An 18,949-nucleotide genomic window follows, 5' to 3' on the forward strand; every position below is an offset into this window, starting at 1 on the left:
CATACTAATCTAATTGTTTAGGGTAGGAATAATATAATAATTCTCACCATTGAGAAAAATTTTCATGTTACTAAAACATTAAATGATTTAAAGCTAATTTCAAGCACAATGTAAAATAGTATGAATGATGTTTATTAAGTGCTAAAAATTTAGACAGGAAAACAAGTTGCTCAAATTGCAGATGAAATCCTCTTATTAGTATTACATTCTTAACTTGGTTGTTTTTAAAATTAAGGCCTTCTTAAATTTTGTTTCCTTGATTAGACAGCTCTAAAAGTGACCTAAAATATTTTTACTTTAAATACTTACTTAAACAATAAAAATTTATTTTAACTTTTGAGAAGTAACAGTTTATATTTTAGGTATAAAGAGAATCTTTCTAATTTGAATTATAACTTAAGGGTTTATAGAGATTAGTAAGGCAAGTACAGTTTATGTTATTACATAGACTTTACTTTTCCAAATGTCACATATCTTTCATTATTTGTGGACTTATTTCATCTATGAAGTAGTCAAATGAATCAGCTCACCCTCGACTGTAACAAAATACTGCTTGGTGACTTGTGACACACAGGGTTTTAACCTCTGACAGCGAGATTCATTGTGGAGCAAGAGCCAATCATAGATCCTGACGACACTTGTCTCATCTGAGTTGGAATATAAAAAGCCACTTGGAATACAGTATACAAGATTCACTGGTGTGGCAAGTTGTCTCTCTGACTGTACATGCATTAAAATTTTGCTTGGCATTACTCAAAAGCAAAAGGAAGAATTAAGAACCAGGGTAAAAAAGATTGTACTGAATTAAATCATGCAAAAGCTGCAAATCTATGTTTCTATTTACCTGTTCATGCTGATTGTTGCTGGTCCAGTGGATCTAAATGAGAACAGTGAACAAAAAGAACATGTGGAAAAAGAGGCTCTGTGTCATGCATGTACTTGGAGACAAAACACTAAATATTCACGGATAGAAGCCATAAAGATTCAAATCCTCAGTAAACTTCGCCTGGAAACAGCTCCTAACATCAGCAAAGATGCCATAAGACAACTTCTACCCAAAGCTCCTCCACTCCGGGAACTGATTGATCAGTACGACGTCCAGAGGGATGACAGCAGTGATGGCTCTTTAGAAGATGATGATTATCACGCGACCACGGAAACAATCATCACTATGCCTACAGAGTGTAAGTAGTTCTGTTAGTGTATAGCAACAGTTCTGCTGACTGTTCTAGTGTTTATGAGAAACAGATCTATTTTCAGGCTCTTTTAACAAGCTGTTGGCTTGTATGTAAGTGGGAGAGGAAAGAGGGTTGTTTGGTTGTTTTTTTAAAATTTTAGATTTCTCTAAGAAATACATTGCCATTGAAAGGTGCTGTATGAACTTGTCTCCTTATAGAACTAAAGGGCTGAAACTTAACTACTTGCCCAGCATTGATATTCAGTTTAGCATGGAAAATATAGAATGCTTGTATTTTCACTGCCTACTTTTTCCAAGGCAAGGACTGGGAGACACTACAGCAATGTTAAAAGCTTACATGAGATTTTGTAATTGCTTTTGATTTTTTAAAATATGCATTTATAAAAAGTTCTTTTTACAAATAAAAAAGGAAGACATTTCTTTAAGCTTCTTTGAGTACTGCTGCTTACCTACAGTGGTTTTGATGTTTAAATCTATCTCCCATAGTTTTGTTTTGTGTTGCTCATGAATCAAAATATTTAACTGTGAAAATGAGTCCACTGAACAGTAAGAAAAAGTTAGATATTTAACATATTAGTCAAGGCAATGATGAAGCAAAGATAGCATAATGATAATCATGAGCTAAATATCAGAAAATCTTTAGGAAACAGACATTTTAATCAGGTAGCATATGGCTTATAAAGTCCTACTTGGACCTCGGTCATGAGCCTCTTATTGAGAGCAGGCTGTCTGCGTATTTTCAAGCAGTTACATTGCTTAGTAACCTCTCAAAATATTTTATTCTTCATGCAAGATAGGACTAATACATATCCTATAACAATATTGCATCTGAAAGATAATATATTTCATCTATCTTCTTGATCAGCTTAGAAAGAATACTTTCTGAGGAAAGGGAAAGAGGCATCTTATCAGAGCAAGCATGACAAGGAAGATTTTTGTTTCTTGTGTCAGGAATCTTGCTTTTATACAGTGCTTTATTTACCTTAAATTAGACTTGAAAGTGTTTCAAAATAGTTTCCTTCATAAAATAATCATGTTACCATTCAAAAGTATTTGTTTTACTTAAGATTCTGCTATTAAATAGTCGTATCTTATTTTTTTTAAGCAAAAGAAAATTCTTAATGTTTGTGCTAACCATAACAGGCTGACTCGAAGCAATACTTTCTAGCTTAGAAAATGACTTGAATAAAATCAGTTTTTGTGTTAACTACCTGTCTAGTTTTGTTCCTTTGAAAGGCTAATCTTGAGCCAAAATATAACAGATGAACTATATTTTCTGCTAATTCCTGAGGCTCAGTAAGTTGCTCAGTGTGTCTTGTCCCCAGGTAATTCAGGCCTGGGGGAAGGGTTCCTTCATCCAGACTGATTGGTACAGCTGTTCCGTAAGTGTAACTACTCAGATTCCCAAAGAATTCTAAGTGGATGTTCCTTCACAGTGTCTCTTGTTCTCTATAATCATCATCATTTTAAAATTTCATCTACTGTTCATTCCTTCACAAAACAGCCCTTAATTCACAATTGTCTAAAAGAAGAACTCCTTCAAAACAGCTGAAAACACATAAATCCAAGAAATTCTAAAAAGCTGGAATAATTATTTTGGCATTTTTTTCTGAGTAATAAATGAAGCTCTACATTACATTTCATTTAAAAATACTACATAGGCATACATTTTCCCAAGTGAAAAAATGCTCAATTATTATTATGTTTTTTTTTCCTATTTTCATGAGAAATAATTTCAATAACTTTTTTCTTATTCACTTGTAGCTGATTTTCTATTGCAAGCGGATGGAAAGCCCAAATGTTGCTTCTTTAAATTTAGCTCTAAAATACAATATAATAAAGTAGTAAAGGCCCAACTCTGGATATATCTGAGGCCTGTGAAGACTCCTACAACAGTGTTTGTACAAATCCTGAGACTCATCAAACCCATGAAAGATGGTACAAGGTATACTGGAATCCGATCTCTGAAACTTGACATGAACCCAGGCACTGGTATTTGGCAGAGCATTGATGTGAAGACAGTATTGCAAAATTGGCTCAAACAACCTGAATCCAACTTAGGCATTGAAATAAAAGCTTTAGATGAGAATGGTCATGATCTTGCTGTAACCTTCCCAGGACCAGGAGAGGATGGGCTGGTAAGTGACAACTGAAAATAACATACTAACAATCCAGTTAGGATTTTATTCATAAAATGAATGAATACTAGTGGGACATAAATACCAATTTCCCATGCTCATAAACCAGACAAAAGTCTTTTAACCTGATGGTAGCCCTGTACCCAATAAAAGTGGGTGTCTAATTTCATATCCCATGAAATAGTTCCTTGTTACTCTTACTTTGCATGAAGATTTAAAACAATTATATCATGGTTCTTAATTTCATAAGGAGTTCTTCTGAACTGAAAATGAAATATAAAGCACGTTCATTGATATGATAGTTATATGAATAAAAATATAAACCATGTAGTAGATATATACCTGACAAAACAAAACTTTTCTCTTCCACTTTGTTCCCACAGTGTTCTAAAAATTTTGGCTTTGCGTGAATTAGGAAAAATATTAAATTCAAATGTTTTACTTATAGAAATTAACTATGCATGTGTATAGACATATTTTATTGAAAATGCTACATGGAAGCTCCTCTTATTCAATATACTACTTACAAGATAATGATGAACTGATTCATGTAGTTTAGTTTGTTGAATACCCCTAATAAAATTATAGTTTCATTTAGCTTGCTTCTGATCTGGTTGGATTGCTTGTGTATTGGTTTATTTAATGAATATTGATTGATTTAAACAACATCAAGACAAGGTTATGACAAATACCTAATTGGTAAATCCGATCTGCTATAAGTGAAAATATATACTTTAAAAGACTGTATAATGTTCTAAATGATCTATTGAAGTTGTTGACTTTCTAAATGAGAGTCATTTTTTGCCATCTTGGGAAAACCAGGTCTATTTTTATTTTGATACAAGATTGAAAAATGACTATCAATTATTTGAGAAAAATTCTTCTTGTAGGTATTTTAATTAACAAAGTTGCTAATATGGCAAGTTTTAATTATTAAGCAGGTAGTTAACAAGACATATTCAATAGATTTTGCCCTCCAAAAGGAATGGCTCAAATGTATTGAAAGACTGAGGCAAGAACAGGGTTAAGAAACTCTTCTTGAATATCTGAACAGAAATAATTTTCAGTGAAAGAAGAAAAAGACATATCACCATCTCTTCTTGTGAATCTGTCCTTCTCTCTCATAGGGTTTTATTTTTTTAACTTCGTATGTATACAGCTAGAGTTTCCTTTATCATTATGCCTCCCTTTTGCTGTACAATCCACATGCTGTACAGAGATAGCTGTTTTGCTCTTGTTTTTATTACCCAAATTTCCTTGAGGAAAGACCTGGGGAAGAGGATGGATGAGCCTTCCTATTCCTCCTATACTTGCCAGATGTATGCACAGAAAGGGAGAGTGGATGTGATCAACGGTGATTTAGACAGGATGCTCACCTCTCCCCTCCCCTTTTCACTCTCTCTTTCTCCTCTCTCTTCCCACACATATTTTCAAGTTCCAGAATGTCTTAGAATCAAACAAAACAAAAATGGAAAATATATAGAACCTAGGTGCAGTGGTGCACACATATCACCTAAATTACTTTGGAGATAAAGATCCATATGATTGAGGTTCACTGCCAGCCTGGGTAAAATTAGGAAGATTCTACATAACCAAGTAGTCAGATATGGGGGCACACACTCATGATCCCAGTTATGTAGGAGGAATAGGTAGGAAGATTGAGGTACAAAATGCAAGGTCTTACCTGAAACATAACTGAAGCAGACTGGGCTGAAAACATGTATCAAGTACTAGAGCACCTGGTGAGCAAGTGTAAGGCCCTGACTTCAAATGCCAGTACTGTCAAGATAAAAATAACATAAACAAAGATACATAGAACAATTTGACTTTAGGGACATATGTATTGCTGTGTATATTTATGCTGTGTAAGAGGAAAATCAAGCCCAATGTAAATTAAGATTCCTTAAGACTGTACTTCTGAAAAATACACTTGGTATACAAATGTTTGGTTTCTTCTAATACTTCTTTGGATAGGAAAGTGTTTCAGGCTCTCTTACTATTACTAATTGTTCTTTTCATGCAGAATCCCTTTTTAGAGGTCAAAGTAACAGATACGCCAAAAAGATCCAGAAGAGATTTTGGCCTTGACTGTGATGAGCACTCAACAGAATCGCGATGCTGTCGTTACCCTCTAACAGTGGATTTCGAAGCATTTGGATGGGATTGGATTATTGCACCCAAAAGATACAAGGCTAATTACTGCTCTGGAGAGTGTGAATTTGTATTTTTACAAAAATATCCTCATACTCATCTTGTACACCAAGCGAATCCCAGAGGTTCAGCGGGCCCTTGCTGTACTCCCACAAAAATGTCACCCATTAATATGCTGTATTTTAATGGCAAAGAACAAATAATATATGGGAAAATTCCAGCCATGGTGGTAGACCGCTGTGGGTGCTCATGAGATTTACATTAGTTCATAGCTTCCTTAAACATGGAAGGTTTTCCCCTCAACAATTTTGAAACTGTGAAATTATGTACCACAGGCTATAGGCCTTGAGTATGCTATAGTCACTTAAGCACAAGTTACAGTATATGAACTAAAGAGAGAATATATGCAATGGTTGGCATTTAACCATCAAAACAAATCATATAATGGGAAGTTTTATGATTTCCAGAGTTTTTTTAACTAGGAGGAGATCAAATTATATGTATGTTCACATGTATTACAACTACAACATAGGCAAGGAAATAAAAGCAACTCTCCTTGTGTTCTGATGAATTAAAGGAGTATGCTTTAAACTCTAATTCTTTACAATTTTATTAGTATTTACAGAAAAACTTACATATATAATATTGGTAAAATGAAGGTTGTTATTTACCATCTTTTGAAACATTCTTATACACTTGAATTTATATTGTATGATAGCATACTTGGTAAGATAAAAATTCCACAAAAGAAGGGATGGTACACCATGTGCAAGCTTCCATTCCTATTGTGATTCGACAGTATATTAACAATTCATGCCAATGGTGCTATTACAATACACTGATGTTATCAGGTTTATCAAACAAAACACAATCAGCTAAATAATAAGTTTCTCCCTTCTTCAGGTGCATTTTCATCACCTCCAATGGAGAATGGATTTTCTTTAATGAAAGAGGCATTATGTTTCCACAAGTCAGCTTTCAATTCTGTAGCATATTGGGAGAAACTGTAGTATCTTAAAAGGCAGCCAAACAGTATTCATTTTTACCAGAATTTCAGAATTACAGCCTGCCTTTGCAACATTGCAGTCTTGTGATAAAATAATGAAAATGACTAATTCTATCAATATTGTATAAAAACTTTGAAATAATTGCATTTATATAATATGTATACAATATTGTTTTGTAAATAAGTGTCTCCTTTTTTATTTACTTTGGTATATTTTTACACTAAAGATATTTCAAATTAAGTATGAAGGCACAAGGACATGTCTTGTATCACAGAAAAGCAACTGCTTATATTTCAGATAAAATTAGCAATTAAATAGTGGTCTTAAAACTCCACATGTTAATGGTTAGATGGTTATATTACAATCATTTTATATTTTTTTACATTATTAACATTCACTTCTGGATTCACGGTGGCTATACAATGTGAATGTGAAATTTCAATGGTTTACTGTCATTGTATTCAAACCTCAACGTTCCATTATTTTACTAGTTATGAATATTACTAAGCATACCAAAATGAATAACTCCATTGTCAGAAATAGCAAATAATAAACATATCTCAATAAGAATTGTTATTTTATGTTATAATTTGATAATGAATATATTTCTGCATTTATTTACTTTTATTTTGTAAATTGGGATTTTGTTAATCAAATTCATTGTACTTATACTAAGTGAAATTATTTCCTACATCTATTGTGTAGAAACAATATAAATTATATTAAAGTGTTTTCACATTCTTGAAAGACATAACAGTTTTATGTCCTAATCATTAGTTGTGGGTTTCTCATTTTTGCTTTATGATAAAAGCCTACTGATTTAGCAGAAAAGTTTGATTTAGTTTCATTGGGTCTGCAACTACAGTCTTTATGAGTGAAATTCCTGTTAAAGTTGTTCTGTTCAAGTTGCTTTACATACACAAAAGCAAAGACTGACTAGCTGTATCTCTTTTATTTCTCCCTATCTTGACCTGAAAACTATTTATATGTTTTCATAGGTTCAATTTCCAAATGCATTGCAGTTGGCAAGGGTATATGGTCCTCGAGTTACAAGTTCTACTGAAGCCAGAGGGACAGAGAGAAGCTATGTCTTTTACCTAGCACTCGATGGTACTAGCACATTTATCTGAAGATTAAGAACACCAATTTCCAAACTGGATAGCAAAACAATTGCAAAAGTACATAGAAATCCTTAAGTGAAATACAATGTACAGGAGCATTTTTTAATAAATCCTTCCTCTCAACCTCTACAGTTTAAAAACTTAGCCATAAAGCATTCAATAAGTTTAATGGAAGAAGTGATAAAAATTTTTGTTTTAAAGAGCAAATGATCAGTTTATAAAACAAACATGAATACTACTAATATTATCACTAACAAACTTAACTTTGGGCATTGATATGCAAATTCTAGCATGACTGGTCTGTGTTATATACTACTTAGTCATTCAGTTACAGTGTACAGACTGAAAAACGTATCAAAGAAAACTATAGTCATTTTGGTCATCCCTGAGTACGATGTCAGGCAATGCAAAATGGTGCTTAATTTAGTTCATGTCTAGAAGATATTTTACAATGGGAATCTTTGGAAAATTAGTATTTTTGCATTAGATAGCAAGAGTGGTTTATAACTAAATCATCTTTGTTCCCATTTAAGATACTAGCTAGAGAGGATATTTAAATATAATCTACATACATGACAAAATACCTCACTGAACAGCATATTCTATCAGGAATACAGGAAGTTCTTGAGTGTAAGGTTTTATGTCGGCTACCTAACTTTTTTGACGGGCATAAAATATATGTATAACAATGACAGATAAACCCCCTATTAGTTTCACTCATAAAGATGTAATAATCCATATCCAGTTTAGCATTATACTAAATATTTCTAATGTAGAAGCATGCAGCATGACAATGAAGCAGACACATATTTAATTTTCATTGACTCCAGCTTTGGATTACTATATGAAAGTTTCAATAATGTAATCTGCTTCTATTAAACCTATGTACACATACAACCTGTCTTTTAAATAAATTTTAATCAAAAATTTTATCACCTCTGTATATGTCCTATAGGCAAAACACTATTCATTAGAAATATACTCCCAGAACTGTTAGATTCAATTAATCTTAAGGGTAACTTTAAGGCAGACTTTTTAAAAATTAATTTATTTACCCCTTTTAATTTGTTTTCTTAACCATTCAAGATTATTCAGTTACAACTTTTCTTTCCAAGGATCATGTGTTTTTCCTAGTGTGTTATGAAGAGTCTTATTCAGTACCAAATTTGATTATGTGGTTTTGGCCATAGATCCTCCACAACAGCTTCCCAGATCTGCCTCATGGACACTAACTCTGACAAAGGAGCTAAATGTCTCTTGGCTTTGTTCCTAGGAAACTTGGAATTTTGCTGTTACCTCCAAACAGCCCACACCAAAATACAGCAACACAAGAAAGTTAGCCTACATGATGTCATCAAATCCTGATAAGGCCAAGATACAATTCTGAATGTAGATTAATAAACCACCAGTTTACTCAACACATTAAAGTGGCTGTTGGAGAAAATAAAAATTCTTAAATGGAAATAATTAGGAAATCACTGAGTCAAGTATTTGGCCTTTAGCTCCAAGAATATCTTCCTAAAAAGCTTCATACTTCTTAGGCAATTTAAGAAGAAGAAGGTGACTTAACTCTTACTTTTGTTTGTTTGTTTGTTTTGTGTGTGTATGTGTGTGTTTTGTTTTTTGTTTTTTGCCAGTCCTGGGCCTTGGACTAAGGGCCTAAGCACTGTCCCTAGCTTCTTTTTGCTCAAGGATAACACTCTACCACTTGAGCCATTGTGTCACTTCTGGCCATTTTCTATATATGTGGTGCTAGGGAATCGAACCCAGGGCTTCATGTATATGAGGCAAGCACTCTTGCCACTAGGCCATATTCCCAGTCCTAATTCTTACTTCTTAAGAAGAATTAGGTGGCTCCCTGAACCCTAGGTTAAGGGTTCTACAGAGAAATCTTAGGTCAGCTTCAGCTCTTAATCAGGCCACGTAAAAATCACAGCAAAGAAAAGCAGTTATGAATAGTTCCCCCAGTTTTAGATTTACCTTGGCAGACAGTAAATGTACTCCAAAGTCTAAAACTATAGGACCTGTATCTTACATTACACAAACTTCCTATGGTTACAGAGTCAGACAGAATTCCCATGAAGTTGAATAGGGAGCATGATTTAATTTCCATCTTCTGATATAGATTAAGGTACATCTTTAAGTCTGAAGCAAATTGTATGAAGTAGGCCTCTCATGGGAAGAGCAGCTCTGCCACTGCAGGACTAGCAGAGCTCTTTCCTTTGCAGATAGAGATGTATAGTGTATGTATAATAAGCCCTGTCCAGATTGACCAAGGATTTCTGATCCTGGCCAAGAACTATATTTGAAGAAACATTGTGAAAAGAACTGGAATTTGAACACATACATAGATATAACTTATATACCTTACCTGGCAGTAACATTACCTGGTTAGTGTGTTGGGCCTCCGTATCTCTTACCTAATTTGTCAAGAGCTAAGCTACTCACAATACAAGATATAAATACATTCAAATTATGTAGTCATCTCCATTTCATTTTCTTTTTGTTTGTGTAGTTTTTGTTAGTTGTGCTTAGGGCCTTGCATTTGTTCAGCTTTCTGAGCCAGTGTGCTTCCATTTGAATCATGTATCACCTCTGGGTTTTAGAGATAGAGTCAGAATTCCTGGCCTAGCCGTGAGCTGCAGTCCTTCAGCTCTCAGCCTCCTAGGCAGCCAGAATTACTGTCATTAGCCACTTGGACCCAATAATTATCTTCATTTCTAAAAAAGGAAGTTGAGGCTCAGATTCATGACTAAAAAGAAAAGTGACTAAGTTAGGTGCATGCATGCAAGGAAAAGTCCAAATACATATGTGTAGTTTTTCACAAACATCTGAGATGTGAACAAATATAACCTTTCAATTGTTGAAAAACTGATTTCAGCTTTTTCCTCAAGCCTCCTCTTACTTAATTACCATTTTTGCTTTATAGGCTCAACATCATTGGAAATTGCTCATGATGCCTATCTTCTTCCTGAACCTATTCAGAAAATAATGCTTAATATTCTCCTATTCTTAAAAGTGTAAATTTAAAGGTGAGATATATTGTGACTCTACTGCCTCGCAACCAGCTCAGTCTGATTCACATCAGTGAATCAATGTGTGGAGCTTCTCTTTTTACAAAAAATTCTCACTCAACATGGGTTCAAGATATCTTTATGTGATAACATAGGAATAGGCTTAATCTACTTACTCTTTGTTTTTAAATTGTATATGAACCTATGCTAAATACTTGTCATATTTAAGAACTCCCTGAGAAAATGTAACTTGTTAATAATCCACATTGCTAATTATAACTAATAATAAAAATATATGCTTAAATGACCTATCACCCATTCACCTAACATTTTATGCTAGTATCTAGAGTTTGTAAGGGTGATCAGAAATAAATACTATATATATATATATATATATATATATATATATATATATATATATATATATATGGTCCTGACCAGTCCCTTCAAATTTGTAATGTTAAACTGAATTTGATGTGAGGCTGATCTTATACCTTGATTCCTATGTAATTAAACTGCAGCTTAGTACATTAACAAACTAAAAATCTATTAAGAGTATATTTTGTAACAGTTGAATGTCAGCTAATCACAGCAGCTGAGCTTCAGTCAATCATATCCTGTCAACTGAGCAGACCTTGTACAAATAATGTAAAGTTAAAGCTATTGACAATCAAGCTGTTTGTTTTCTTTCTATAAATGCTGCCTGCCCCCTTGTGGAGCTCTCAAATCTCTTCTGGTTTTGAGGGTGGCCTGGTTGACAAACTGTTCTTTGTTCAAGTAAACTCAGCTTAATTTGTTCAAGATTTTTTTAAAATCAGTAACAAGATCCTTAGAAGTTCATTATGTAACAAATTGGATGAGGAATGTACTCACTGCCTTACGTATGAAACTGTAACCCCTCTATACATCACTTAAACAATAAAGAAATGAAAAAAGAAGTTCTTTATGTTGACTTTATTTCTAAAATTTTATCCAAAGAAAAAAATTCAGACATCTAAATTTATGTAAAACCACAATTATAAATTATTTTTAAGATTAAAATAATGCATTTCAAATATAGGTGTTTGTAATAGAGCTAGTAATAGCATATTCATTATATATTACATATATACATACATATAGCATGTGTGTACAGAAACACATATAATATATAGACATGGATTATACACATGTATTTATTTCGATTATTTTCCTCTACAATAACAGAAGTCACAATTCCAATGTGGCTTAAAGAACAGACAAATGTATTATCTCACATAGGTCCAGATGTAAGACAGCTCTAGGTAGAATACCACCACAAGATCAATAATATCAATGAAGACCTATATTCCTTTTACCCATCTTTCTGCCATTCTCATTGTGTTTATTTAATCCTTGAGTTGACTCTGTGGTTAAATATGGTTGTTGTAGTTATACTATCTATGTATGGTGAAGAAAAAAGTTAGTGTATCTGGGAGGATGGGGGTAGGGAGGCAAGGGGTAAGGGAAGAGAGGAAAGAGATACTTTTTTTGCAGAGGCAGAGATGATTATATTAAATTTTATGTTTTTTTTCCTCTCTTTACTGGAGTTTGAATTCAGAGCCTCAAACTTATGCTTCCTAGGCAGGCACTCTGCTGCCTGGCCCGATCTCTGGCAATACTCGGTCTTTAATGATATCTCATCAAACCATTTTCGTGGTTTTTATTGACAATCTGAAATTCTTACCTTTGTTTTTGGTGGTACTGGGTTTTGAACTCAGGGCCTTAACCTCATTAAGAAAATAGTCTACCACTTGATCCACTCTACTAATTCTCTCTTTAGCTTACATATATAACACAATTTATGCCCTGTAGCATTTCTTTCATATTTTTCGTTAATGATTTTTGAAGTTACCTATTTTAAAACACATTCATTACTCACAATTCTGGTCTAGCAAATGAAGAAATGGTTATATCCATAAGTTTATATTGCATTTCTCTATTTTCAGTGAAGTGCTTAACCTTTCCAAGCTTAAGAATTATAATTCCTTGGTTTTGGAATGTGGCTTGGTGGTACAGTGCTTGCCTTAGTACCATATAAACTGAAAAAGCTAGAATTGGCACTGTGGCTCAAGTGGTAGAATGCTATGCTAGCTTTGAGCAACAGAAGCTCAGGGACAGTGCCCAGGCCCTGAGTTCAAGCTCCAGGACTGGCAAAAAAAAAAAAAAAAAAAAGTAATTCCTTTTCCCTTCATTGTCTGCTGTTGTCCTCTATTTTCTTCTAGTTAGTTGTTGGAAATTTGAAAATCTGTATATTTAAATAGTTATCTAACTTGTTACCTCCTCCTTCATTTTCCCTCTATTCCTCTCTCCCCCTGTTAGTTGTACAGTTGGTTTACACCATATAGTTTTGTAAGTATTGCTGTTTTATTGGTTTGTCTTTTTATCCTTCAGTTTGACAATAAAAATCAATATTAATTATGAAAACTACTTGAGGCAACAGCAGTAAAGTGCTAAAATATTTAATAATTAAAGAAAAGAAAATAGCACAATGAAACCTATTAAATACTGTTAAAAGGAGAGCGGGGGGGGGTGGTGGTAAATGAACGCCTGAATTTGATCCAAGTTCATTGTATTGATGTATAAAAATGTCACAACAAAACCATTTTGTGAAATTATCTTACACTAATAAATATATTAAAAGTAGAGGAAACAAGTTAGACTTTTGTCTGTGATGAGTTTTCTTACTTTATTTTGTAACTTTTAACTTAATTTTATATTGTTTTTGTTTTCTTTTATTTCAATGGTAGTGAGGGGACCAAGAATCTCATGCATTTTAGGCAATTGGCACTCAGCTGCATATTCCACCTCATTTTTATAATAAAGAATTTTCTAGAAAATTTTTAGGACATCATTCCTCACCTCTACCCAAGCCTTCCTCTCTTTACTCCAGAGGAAAATAATGCATTCATTTTATCACCCAAAGTCACAAAGTGTCTCCCCACACTCCTTTAGTTGATTAGTTCTGCTCAGTATGTCATTCTGTTTTTCAATGAAGTAACACTTTCCTCCTCTATACCAGAGATGTGGTTGCAAAAATAATTCAGTGGGTCTCTGATACTTTTTCCTTAAAATAATATATGAGTTCTGTCTTTTAAAAGCCAAATTCATTATGGTTTTTGTAGTCCTTTCTATCTATTTTTAACTTTCACATTTCTTGCTACTGATAACCTTTTTATCTTGGGGACCAGAGTTATCTTTGTCTTCCCCCTCTGAAGTCTCCCTTCTTGGAAAATTCAGAGCCAAGTAAAAAGATTTCTCCTCCCAAACTCTGCATGGCATTTCTTCTTCTCCCTTGTCGCGCACCCCTATTAAGGTACTAAAGGTTGAGCCCAGGCAGGGCCTCATGCTAGGTAAGTGCTCTACCATTTGAACAATGCCCAAGCCTACCATTTTTAATCTCATTTTGGGGACAAGGTCTCACTACCTTTGAATTGGTCTTGACCTTGTAATCCTCCTTCTTCCACCTTCCAAGAAATTAAATTCCAGGTCTGTGCCACCATGTCTGGCTTCTATATAGCATTGTTTATTGTTATCGTTAATAAGTGGTACAAAGTGGTTACCATCCATAAGCCAGGTAATGAGTAAAATGCTTCTTGGGCAATGTTACCCCTTCTTTCACTTGTCCCCATTTTCTCCCTCCTATATCCACCCACAGATTGCATAGTTCACTTTTCACATGCTGTATATTGAATACAATGACTGCATTTGCTCATTCTCCCTCCCTCCATTCCTTTGTCTCCTCTTTGCCCTGCCCAAAAAATTTCCATTCTTGGAATTTACTTTATGATAAACAGTATTTTCAATATTTATAGGAGTTGTATCTTTGGGTTCCTCCTTAAGGGTATCCTCCTTTAGTCTGACTATGTGTAATTGCATAGAGCTCTGTATAAGTTCTCATGTCTAGCTGTATTTTAGACCTAGTTTCCACATAGGAAAAAACCAGGCACTGTTTGAATTTGACCTATCTCACTTAGCATGATTTGTTCTAAGCTCATTTATTTACCTGCATATGACATATTATTTTTTCTAATGGATGAGTAAAATTCCATTGTGTATATGTACCACATTTTACTTGATCCATTCATCCATTATAGGGCATCAAGGTTGTTTCTATAACTTGGCTACTGAGAATAATGCATCATTGAACATGGATGTGCAAGTGTTTTTACTGTAGCCTGATTTATGATGTTCTGAGTGGAGGCCCAGGAATGGTATGGCTAGGTCATAGGAAAGATCCATGTTTATTTAGTTTTTTGAGGAACCTCCAGACCACCTATCCTTAGTGGCTGTACTAGTTTACATTTCCACCAACAGAGCAATAGGGTTCCTATTCTCTGACATCTCCACCAGCATTTGTTGTTTAAATTCCTGATGGTGGCCCATCTAATTGAGATGAGATGGAATCTCAAAATTGTTTTGATTTGCATTTCCTTTATGGCCAGGAATGTTGAGCATTTCCTTGTGTGTTTATTTGTCATTCTTCTTGTTCTGAGAAGTCACTCTTAAATATATTTTTTCATTTATTGATTGCGTTATTAGTTTTGAGGGATGCTATTTTTTAGTTCATTTTCTATTTTGGATAGGAGGGCCTTCTTGGATGTATAGCTGTTAAAGATCTTTACAGCTGGTAAAGATTATGTCATAGGGCTGGGGATATGGCCTAGTGGCAAGAGTGCTTGCCTCGTATACATGAGGCCCTGGGTTCAGTTCCCCAGCACCACATATACAGAAAATGGCCAGAAGTGGCGCTGTGGCTCAAGTGGCAGAGTGCTAGCCTTGAGCAAGAAGAAGCCAGGGACAGTGCTCAGGCCCTGAGTCTAAGCCCCAGGACTGGCCAAATTAAAAAAAAAAAATTATGTCATAGTCATTAATCATGTCTTTTGCTGTGTAGAAACATTTTGATGCAATTCCACTTGTCAAGACTCCTATTTTCTGTTCTTCTGAGATTATTTTCAAAAAGTTTCTGCCTATGCCTATACATTCTAATGTTTCTCCTACTCCATCTTGCAAGTAGTTTCAAAGTTTCAGTCATGACATAGAGGTCTTTGGTCCATTTTGAGTTGATATTGACAGCATAGCACATTTTTTACAAGCTCTTGGCCCTGGCATTAGGTTAGTTTGGAGGTCTATGATTTTTGAACTCTAGCATTTGTACTTGCTAGGCAGGGACATGTGGTAGAGCCATATCCCCAAGCCCTTTTTGTTTTGTTCAGAAGAGGATGTTATATTTTTTTGCCTATGTAGACCTAGGACTGTGATTCTCCTACTTACACTTCCTGTGTCTAAATTACAGGAGTGTGCCTAACTGACCTTGGATATGAATAGATCTATGGTTTATGACAACCCTATGATGCATATGTAAGCTGCATTTAAATCTTTTATCATCCTAGTTCAATTCTGACTTACCATCACATTTGGTACAAATAAATATCACTTTGGGACTACATCATCTTCTAGTCTTGGTAGCTATGGCAAAAGTCATGCTGAGTCTTAGAAAGCTATAAGTAACCAAGTCTGTTTGCTCAGGAAATAAACTTCAAGAATGTCTTCCGGAGTAGGTAGAGCCATAGAATTCTTCTTTATGTCAAGGAGTAATCATTAATAGATTAACTATTAAGAGATTGTCTGTTTGTCTTTAAAAATAATCTCAGAATTTATTGGTTTATATTTTAATTGAATTTTTCTATAAATTTCAAAAGCAGTTGCCGAAGTTTGCTTTTAAGTAGAGTACTTTCTGTGTATTTACTGCACAGAGTAGACATTGCTTGCACTTTGCTTCAGGTAGGTTATTTTGTTTACTAGAAAATTGTTCCAGAGGTTTTCATCCAAACTATTAGGACTAAGTGGTATATTTGATTTGTAGCATAGTTGGCATTAGCATAGTGATATCAATAAATGGCAGTTGAAAATGAAACACTGATAAAATGCTGGTCATATATCATATCAAAATAAGAATTAAACAGATCTTTTAATTTTAATACAATTGAAAATATGTCACAGAGATTAACCCAGAAGCTTTCAAAATTGACAATTAGAAATATTGTGAATAATGTAAAACAATGACTTTACTAAAGTAGAAAGACAGCCAACCAATTGGGATATTTACCAGCAATGTAACAGACAAAGGCCTAATATCTATCATTTAGAGGGAGCTCAAGAAACTAACCCCTTCCAATCCTAATAAACCAATCACTAAATGGGCAAAGGAGGAACTAAATAACTAAATAGACACTTCTCAGAAGAAGAAATATAAATGGCAAAGAAACAAATGAGGAAATGCTCCCCATCCCTGGCTGTAAAGGAAATGCAAATAAAAACAACACTGCAATACTCCCTATCCCAGTCAGAATGGCCTATAGTCTGAATTCAGACAACAAATAATGCTGGAGGGGATGTGGAGATAGAGGAACCCTACTGTACTGCTGGCGGGAAAGTACACAAATACAACCACTCTGGAAAGCAGTCTGGAAGTTCCTCAAAAAAACTAAACATAGACATACCCCACAACACAGCCATATTTCTCCTAGGCATATACCCTGAGCAACAGGATCCAACATAGCACAAGGACACCTGAACCTCTACGTTCATTGCTGCACTATTCACAATAGCCAACATACAGAAAACAACCCAGATGCCCCATTACAGATAAATAGATTCAAAAAATTGTGGTACCTACATAAAATGGAATTTTACAATGCTATTAGAAAGGATAAAATAATACCATTTGATGGAAAATGGATGGAACTAGAACAAATCATGCTGAGTGAGACAAGCCAAGAACAGAGAGGTAAACGGTGTATGGCCTCCCTGATGTGTTAGAATTAAAATGCAAAGAGGTAGAACAAAGTAAACAGGTCTCAAGATTTCAAAAGAAAAGAGGACACAGAACGAGTGGAAAGTGTGTGAAAATAATAATAATAATAATAATAATAATAATAATAATAATAGCAGAGGGGACAATCAGCTACATTGGACACTGATGAAAGTGATACTAAGCAACTCATGGGTGGGAGTGGGAAGGAAGGAATGAGTGAAAGAGGGAACAGATGTTACTAAACAAAAGGAAAGTAATGTACATATCATCTGAAATGGAGGAAATGAGTTTATTGTTAAAGTTTATAGACTCAGTAAGAGAAGAATAAAAATTTTCATCATTGTAAAAGTTAAAAGTGTACTGTGAAATATATGTAGTAACTTAAATCCAATATAAATAAATAAATAATCAAGTTATTTCACCAGGTAAAGGTAAATCTATTAAGATACTGTTGTTCATACTTTGCTTCCAAAATATTTTATGTCAAGAATATTTTTGAAATAAAAAAAAAAAACATTTTGACTATCCTATAAGGCCTACTTGTTCAGTGGTAGTACATTTAACCAGAAAAATACAAATCTTCTGAAATCTTTAATCTTGTAACATCCAGCCTGACTTAAGCCTTGACTTTCCTAAATCCAAACATGCTGCAAAGATTGAGTCAGCTGTACTGCGCCATGGCCCACGGCCACATTGTGATTCTGGGAGCACATAGTTGGCAAGACCACTCAGTAGTCTTTCCAAGAGAACTCTAGCCAGGATCTTGCCAGCAGTAAGCAGTAAGATGTCTTGATAGTTTGCCTCAGTGCATTTCACTGCTTTGAGTAATAAAAATAACCAAGCCCTTTAAATCAAAGATTTATTAGTAATACAAATGTACAACTAAAACATTTGGATAAATTATAAAATCTCCCATTAAAATGTATTGAATTTTTTAACTGAAATATTATTCTACTTTAGAAAACAGTTTGTCTCCTGTCTCCTTTTTAAAAACAAAACAAAACAAACAACACATATCACGTGAGCTAGTGATTTCATGTTTAAGTATTCATCTAAGAGAAATACATACATTTACAACAAACTCTGTTTATGAATGCTTAGAATTTTCTCATAGCAACCCTAAATAGGACACCACCCAAGTGTTGTCTAAATGTTTAGCTTCTGTTAAATGGATAAGCAAATTGTGGCATATCTACAAAATGGAATACAACTGAACAATAAGTGACTTAATTATTGATATCTATAACACATGAATGACTCTCAAGTGCTTTTGTTAAAAGCCATATAGAAATGACTACATGCTATTTGAATACAAACCAGTAGTTGTCAGTGGTGGTGGGACATAAAGAGATTACAGAGTGGTATAAAGATAATGTTTATAACAAACGAACTATTCCAGCAAGTTATTCATCCCACTCTTTCCATCTTTATATGTAGGGAAAATATATTGTGTTTTATATAAATAAGACTTCAATATATCTGTCT

General features: G+C 34.1%; 1 protein-coding gene across 1 annotated transcript; it reads left to right on the forward strand.

Annotated features, from left to right (window-relative positions):
• The first annotated feature begins 537 nt into the window (after positions 1-537).
• Mstn (myostatin) lies at positions 538-7,241 on the forward strand. The gene is made up of 3 exons (XM_048345088.1): positions 538-1,184; positions 2,963-3,336; positions 5,360-7,241. Exons 1-3 carry the CDS (start codon positions 812-814, stop codon positions 5,738-5,740), a joined length of 1,128 nt encoding a protein of 375 aa, XP_048201045.1. The 5' UTR covers positions 538-811; the 3' UTR covers positions 5,741-7,241.
• The last annotated feature ends 11,708 nt before the right edge of the window (positions 7,242-18,949 follow it).

Source organism: Perognathus longimembris, chromosome 4 (assembly GCF_023159225.1).
Source record: "Perognathus longimembris pacificus isolate PPM17 chromosome 4, ASM2315922v1, whole genome shotgun sequence".
In the NCBI taxonomy this organism is placed as follows: domain Eukaryota; kingdom Metazoa; phylum Chordata; class Mammalia; order Rodentia; family Heteromyidae; genus Perognathus; species Perognathus longimembris.